Consider the following 8,191-nt stretch of genomic DNA (forward strand, 5'->3'; position numbering starts at 1 on the left):
GCTTTTATGAGCATTTGTTATCATCTAACCAGTTGTTTTCAAATCTTGTTTTTTACTGCAACCCATAATAAGAAATATGTTTTACATTGTGACACAGTACATGCATCTGTGTGAGTGTGACTTTTAAAAACCGAAGCAAAAGTTTCATAAACAGTACTTACTCTGAGTGTTACATTCCAATATTTTCTTTTCCATTACATGTCTTTCAAGTACTCCTGTCACTGGTTTCACAACCTGGTAATTGGTCACAATATGCAATTTGAACATCACTGAGCTCACCTACTAGGCAAAAAAACTAAACTCATTTTCCCTTACCTTATGGTAAAAAAAGTTTGTAGGCAATTCTGAAATGAATGTGTTTATAGAAGAAATAGTGTCTTTCTAATTATATTTTTTTAATGTGGGGGAAAATAGATGACTTTTACAGTTCTTTAATATCTGGAAAAGGTCACTTCTTTAAAAGTTGATGAAAAATATTTTCCTAAGTCTTTTATCATTTTATCTCTCACTGAATGATATTAAAAGCTGGAAGTTGTCTTTTTCAGTAAACAAATATTCAGCATGAGTTTGACATATTATCCACATAGGGAAGATTTTAACAAATTTCTCCTAAGACTCAAAGTTCTGTTGCTTTGTAGAAGGGCAGTCACTTGAGTTATTTCAGCAGAAAGAAGACAGTAGAGTCATTGTTGTCCCAAGGGGCAAAGCCAGCCCCAAAGAGTAGAAGCTGACAAGAAAGTCTATTTTGCTTTAATATAAAGATAAAATGAACTTGGAGGAGGAAGAGTCAGAGCAAGGGGTAGGTGACAAGATATGAGAGGAGAGACCTGCACTCATGGGAGGACTGGGCTTATGACCCCTCATGGTTTCTGTAAAAGTATTACTTCATTCAAAATAAATTCAAAAATACAGAGATGTATGGAAAATAATATAATGCCTATCTACCCCCAGCACCGATAATAGACATTTCTTGTTTTGTGCTCCAGGATTTTTTTTTAAATAATAAAGCATTACTGATATAATTTAGACTCCAACTCATCATCCCTTTCTTCCTCTCTCCTGCTCCCCAGAAGTAATCACAGTCCTGGAGTAGGATATATCATTCCCATGTATGTTTTATACTCTTACTACCTATGTCAGTAGATCCACAAATAATATATAATATTGGGCCGGGCGCGGTGGCTCAAGCCTGTAATCCCAGCACTTTGGGAGGCCGAGGCGGGTGGATCACGAGGTCAAGATATCGAGACCATCCTGGTCAACATGGAGAAACCCCGTCTCTACTAAAGATACAAAAAATTAGCTGGGCATGGTGGCGCATGCCTGTAATCCCAGCTACTCAGGAGGCTGAGGCAGGAGAATTGCCTGAACCCAGGAGGTGGAGGTTGCGGTGAACCGAGATCGCACCATTGCACTCCAGCCTGGGTAACAAGAGCGAAACTCCGTCTCAAAAAAAAAAAAAAAATAATAATATATAATATTGTTATATTGTTCTGAGTTGTTCTTTTCTTTTCTTTTTTTTTTTAAGATGAGGTCTCGCTCTGTTGTCCAGACTGGAGTACAGTAGTGTGATTGTGGCTCACTGCAACCCTGTACTCCAGCCTCAAAATCCTGGGCTCAAGCGATCCTCTCACCTTGGCCTCCCAAAGTGCTGGGATTATAGGTGTGAGCACTGCACTTGGAATCTAGTTGTTTTAATGTACATAAATGGGGATGTGCAGTAATCTTTTTACACATTTAAAAATCACTCATTATGTTTCTGACATCTGTTAATGCATTTGAACTGCTGATTCATATCCCATTGAATGAATAAACCAATTTATTCTTCTATTCTAATATAGTTTCTTACCCTAATATTTTGTTATTTGGGGGAAATGCTTCTGAAAATTAGTAGTCAAAGGTAACTCAGTCCAGGAGCCAAAGGTGTTGATTCCATATAAAGAACTATTATCTGAGGCTCTCTGATTAGAGTTCAGTGTCATTTAAGGGCTCTTAATTGATAGGGAGGAAGTTAGTAGGCAGATTTGCAATTAGTGAACAACCCTCACTCCTTAAGCCCCCATCCATGTCTTTACATTGCAGAACTGTCGAATCTTAGCAATAGGAAATACTTTACAGGTCCTCTAATACACCCAGAGCAGGAACTCCCATTTCAACTTTGACAGAGTCACTTCCCCTGGCCTTAAATACTTCCATTGATGAGGTGCCAGCTGTCTCAGCTCCAATTCATGGGAAAGTTCTTCCTTCTAGTGACTCAAAAATGTATCCTCCCTTTTAAATGATAAACATTTCTCGTGGTTATCCCTTTTCCACCTAAATAGAGTCAATCCAATCACTTTTCACAGACTGGGCCTTCAAGTAGTTAATGACAGCTATCACTTCCTGCTGGAGCATTAGGAGATCATAAAGACACTCCCTTTTAAGTTCAGAACCCAGTGAAAGATGGCCATGCCATTTAGGCAGGTGGAGATAAAAATAGCAGCTTTATTCTTCAATCATACATGTCCCATTCATCTCAACTTTCTAACAGAGGTCTCTCCACATGGAAGCATGAGGGTTGGGGAGGAAATGTTCTACCCAACCTTGTCCCTCTTAAGCCTTACACTTTTTCAGTTAAATATTAACATTTCCCTCCAGAATTCCTCACATATGTGTTGCCCTGATCCTTCATGATTTGATTAAATGACTGCCTTTAGATGTGCTTAAATCCACCCAGGTTACAACAGTATGACCTATTAGGCTGTTAACACAGCCTCAAATGGCACATGCCATTTAAAATTACAGTCAGGTCGGGCACAGTGGCTCATGCCTGTAATCCCAGCCCTTTTGAGAGCCCAAGGCAGGAGGATGCCTTGAGCTCAGGAGTTTGAGACCAGCCTGGGCAACATGGCAAAACTCTGTCTCTACAAAAATTATAAAAATTAGCTGGGCACACGCTAGCTGCTAGCTACTCCCTAGCTACTTGGGAGGCTGAGGCGGGAGGATTGCTTGAGCCTGGGAGGTTGAGGCTGTAGTGAACCATGATTGTGCCACTGCACTCAAGCCTGGGTGACAGAGTGAGACCCTGTCTCAATAAAATAAAATGGAATAAAATAAATAAAAGTTATGGTCACCTTAAGACCCCTAGATCTTTCTTGCTATAACTGACATTTATCTAATACTTATATTGTTAGTATTCAGGCTGTTACCATTTATACTGCTAGTACTTTTCAATGTTAATTTAGGAAAATTATAATTATATTTATTGCTGCATCATATATTGTCAGTGTAAGTCAGCATTCCCTAAACTGTGTTTCTCAAATTCAGCTAGATGTTAATAGGTGCTTCATGAAGTCCCTTCCCTTCCCTTCCCTTCCCTTCCCTCCCCTCCCCTCCCCTCCCCTCCCCTCCCCTCCCCTCCCCTTCCCTTTTCCCTTTTCCCTTTTCCTTCCTCTCACTCCATTGCCCAGGCTAGAATGCAGTGGTGTGATCACAGCTCAATGTAACGTCAACCTCCCAGGCTCAAATGATGCTCCCACCTCACCCTCTTGAGTAGCTAGGACTACAGGCATGTGCCACCACACCTGGCTAATTTTTGTATTTTTTTTTTTTTTTTTTTTTTTTGGTAGAGATGTGGTTTCACTATGCTGACCAGGCTGGTCTTGAACTCTTGGGCTCAAGCAATCCACCTGCCTCAGCCTCCCAAAGTGCTGGGATTACAAGCATAAGCCATGGTGCCTGGCCTCGTAAAATACTTTTAAATTCAAATGGCTAGGAAAGACCTTAAGCAAGCACCCCAAGGGCCTCAGTCAATAGATGGGTTTCACTTGACTGGCAGTTTCTTTTATTTTGGAGACAGGTCTCATTCCTGTTGCCCAGGCTGGAATGCAGTAGCTAGATCATGGCTCACTGCAGCCTTGACTTTCCATGCTCAGGTGATTCTCCCATGTCAGCCTCCTGAGTAGCTAGGACTGCAGGCATGTGGCACCATGCCTGGCTATTTTTTTTGTATTTTTAGTAGGGATGGGATTTCACTATTGTTGCCCAGGCTGGTCTTGAACTCTTGAGCTCAAGTAGTCCGCTCATCTTGGCCACTGTGCCTGGCCGACTGTCTGTTTCAAAACATGTTTTGAATGCCTTTAGCCATCAAGCCCACCTTGATCTCCCAGTCCTGACCCCTGACCCTCTTTTGTCCTATACGATGCCACCTCCCTCATTTATGCATCCCACCAATGTGGCTGCCTCTGTAACATTTCAATCAGCAAAAGGAGGCTCCACTTATCTTTACTGTGGGATTTTTCAGAGCCCTGAATATGCTTGCGTGTGATCTAAATCCTCAAGTGGTGACTAGCTGCGGAAGGTAGCATTTTCCATTTGCGCAACTGGAACCTTTTTCCCCAAGAAACTTCTTTTATGACTAGTGTTCCAGAGAACACATTTTGGGAAACACCAGCCAATTTAGGGTACTTGTTGCTACCTGTTGAAAGCTTTGCAAGCGCTGTGTTTGTCTTCCAGTGTGATAATCATTCCTCCCAGCTTTGCTGTTGTGGGCAGATGGGACAAACATTTTTTCCAGAACTTATTTTTGGTTAATAAAATGTTAGCAGGATAGAGTGGCATACTGAATCCAGTGACATACCATAAAAGCCTTCTTCCAGCCTACCACTGATCCATTAATTTAATTAGTCCTTTGAGTACCAAAGCCTTTTAACCTTGACACACGCTTTGCTAAAAAATTTGGATATATGTGATGTTTATGGCATTGTCTTCATTTATTAGCCTTCTAACCCTATTTAAAAACATGAGATTAATGTAGCTAACAAATGCTGACCTGTAGGAATCACCAGATACTTTTCTAAGGGCAGAAAGGCACTTAGGCGATTACCTAATGATGTGTCTGAGGGCAGCCCTGCTCTTCTAATAAGCACCTCTCTTCCCTACCTTTCTCCGTGTCTGCACTTTCTCTAAGAGTGCTCTTTGAATTATGTTACTCTGTCACCTTCCCTTATAGAAGTCTTCCTCTAACTGCAAGATCTAAAGACCCTTATTCCTTTTATCAGAGATAAACCCAGCAGTACCAAAACCGTTAGCAGTTGCAGCTTCTTCCCTCTCAAAGGAAGATGACACTGCAGCCTCTTGTTCATTGCAGAGGCTTAGCATGTCTCTATTTGAGCTGATTAGTGACATGTTAGATGCTTGTTTGATACTTTTGACAGTAACAAAAGTTGATCCTGGGTACTCAAGGCAGCAGAAGATTTTTATTCTCGTATGTAGCAAGGTCAAGGGAGATTGTTGCTTTATTGTGATTTAAGCTTGGTGCTATTTCATATTGTTCTCATTTTAGATTAAAAGATTTGTTCAGCTAATTTAATAATGATTATAGCCCACATGTTTTAATTAGTTAAAATCTTAAGAGAAAAAAATCTTAAGGATCCTTTCACAGACACAGCAGTAGATTGAAAGTTGAATAAATTGGTTTCTCTAAGAAGTGATTTGCAAGTAACTGTTATATTTTGGGCCTTTACCACCAGAGTTCCTCCAAGAGAAACCAGATAGTGATCTCTCAGAAAATGGAAGTGACTGGAAGTTGTGTGTGGCCTCCATCAACAGCAGTATCCGTAGCCTCAGACATAACATCAGAAGTTCTATAGGCAAGAAGCAGTCAGTGACCCTTCCAGAGTTGGAGCAGAAGTCACAGCCAAGAGATCCCAATGCCACTGACGGAAGCATCTGAACAGCAGCTGCTGAACTTTTTTTTTTGTTTTTAAACTGTTAAGATTATTTTGTAAGTTTCTCAAGTTCTAATTCCAAAATCAGCCTGCTGCAGTGGTAAAGAAGTTGGCATTTACAGTTGTAGTTAATTGCCAAACCTCTTTTTCTGCTTGTAAGGGTGGTCGAAATACATTAGGAGATACGTAATGTTTCATCTGTGGATTTGATGATAGCCTCTGATTGAGGGAATGGTAGTAAACTCCTCATGGGCTTGTGACCCATGGCTTTGTATTGGTAACTGACGTTAATACACTTTGCTTTTTTGATAAGGTAGAGAAAGAAATTCAATAGAAAGTAAGGAGTCGGTCAGCCAAATAATATAAAATGTTAGTTTTCATTGCTGTTGAATGTGGGATGAGAAGAGCAGTACACTTAGCACATAATGACAGATGACATCTGAGTGTCAGTGAACAAAGATAGGTAGGGAGCTGTGGGAGAGGCACTGGGAAATCCTTGCCAAGTGTAGAAATTTGCAGGCAGTAGACACTCAGTATCTGCCAGGTTCATCGTAACCACAGGGCTCAGGTCTAAATGCCGCTAACTCAGAAGCGAGATATGATTTACATATAACCAAAACACCCACAGAATTACAGGATTGATATCACATTGTTTGAGTTAAGCTTTCCGGTGAGACCTGTGTTCTTTTGATTACTCCCAATGAGAACAGGATTTCTTTAGCACTTCTGATAATGTCTTCTGATAATTATCTTCTGATAATATCTTAGCACTGAAGTTTGCTTAGGGTTAACGTAGAAAATCATATTAGAAAACTGGGCTGGGCGCGGTGGCTCATGCTTGTAATCCCAGCACTTTGGGAGGCCGAGGCGGGTGGATCACGAGGTCAAGAGATCGAGACCATCCTGGTCAACATGGTGAAACCCTGTCTCTACTAAAAATACAAAAAATTAGCTGGGCACGGTGGCGCGTGCCTGTAATCCGAGCTGCTCAGGAGGCTGAGGTGGGAGAATTGCTTGAACCCAGGAGGCGGAGGTTGCGGTGAGCCAAGATCGCACCATTGCACTACAGCCTGGGCAACAAGAGCAAAACTCCGTCTCAAAAAAAAAAAAAAAAGAAAAGAAAACTGTAGTTCCATTTAAGTAGGTTAAACTTAATAATATGCTACTTTGAATGCTAAGGATCTGACCAAATTCAGATACTAACACTATTATTGATTTCTGAAATGTCTGAATGAAGGTTTTAATATGTTTGCCATGTTTTGCTGATAGATTCTACTAGTTGAAATGCATACAGATTTAAATCTTGCAACGTTTTAAGTGGAAAAAAAGATTCAAAATTCAGTTAAAAAAAGTGATTTTAAAGGATATTGACAGAATTCTGAGAGAATTAAAAAATAATCCCATTTTACAAATGCATAGGATTTTATTTTTAATGTAGGCACTTAATTTTAAAGAAAGTTCTTGAATGTTTCAGCCATGGGAAGTACTCTATAATTTCATCGTTCAACCTTTGGTGTTTAAGAACCATTTTGCCAGATTTAATGCCATCTTTCAGCTTTTAGCCTATCAAATGGTCCTCAGTCACATCTGTTTCATAGCATTCTTAGGTATTGTTCTAAAACCAATTTTTTCCCTTGCAAGAGGTCAGCCTTTAGTTTTGGTCACTGGCTTGTGACCCATGGCTTTGTATTAGATAATTGATGTTAAATATTTTGGGTATTTTTTTGGTAAGGTAGAGAAATAAATTCAATGGAAAGTAAGGAGTCGGTCAGTCAAATAATATAATTCGTATAAAAATTGACAAGTCTTTATTTTTGTGACTTGCGAAATAGTTTAAGACATTTTTATGTGACTGATTTGTAGAATTAATACATATTTTCAAATATATCTTTTCAGAATTCAACTTGTAGAGTATTTTAGCAAAATGTAAGTATAGTTTATAAATATGTAAGTGTAGCTTTATAAAGATAAGATATTAAGGATTTATTTTAAAAAATAATTCTCTGGCCGGGCGCGGTGGCTCACGCCTGTAATCCCAGCACTTTGGGAGGCCGAGGCGGGTGGATCACGAGATCAAGAGATCGAGACCATCCTGGTCAACATGGTGAAACCCCGTCTCTACTAAAAATACAAAAAAATTAGCTGGGCATGGTGGCACGTGCCTGTAATCCCAGCTACTCAGGAGGCTGAGGCAGGAGAATTGCCTGAACCCAGGAGGCAGAGGTTGTAGTGAGCCGAGATCACGCCATTGCACTCCAGCTTGGGTAACAAGAGCAAAACTCCGTCTCAAAAAAAAAAAAAAATCTTCCATAAAGGGCAAATTGCTTAAACTTCTGTTATTCAGATTTAATTCAACTAAGATAGTCTGTGGCTTCACCGTTCAGTTTCGCAAGTTATTTTACAAACTACTAGTAATAGAGCTAATACAGAAAAGTAATCCATGTTATGAACATAGATCAAAATACGACATCATACCCCATAAA

General features: G+C 40.0%; 1 protein-coding gene across 1 annotated transcript in view; it reads left to right on the plus strand.

Annotated features, from left to right (window-relative positions):
• Positions 1–5,714, plus strand: part of BEND2 (BEN domain containing 2) — a 52,589-nt gene extending 46,875 nt beyond the window's left edge. The window contains 1 exon segment of the mRNA XM_078364228.1: positions 5,511–5,714. Within this exon segment, the coding sequence (XP_078220354.1) occupies positions 5,511–5,713 (203 nt within the window). The 3' untranslated portion in view covers position 5,714.
• The last annotated feature ends 2,477 nt before the right edge of the window (positions 5,715–8,191 follow it).

The sequence above is a fragment of the Callithrix jacchus genome, chromosome X (assembly GCF_049354715.1).
Source record: "Callithrix jacchus isolate 240 chromosome X, calJac240_pri, whole genome shotgun sequence".
Taxonomy (NCBI): domain Eukaryota; kingdom Metazoa; phylum Chordata; class Mammalia; order Primates; family Cebidae; genus Callithrix; species Callithrix jacchus.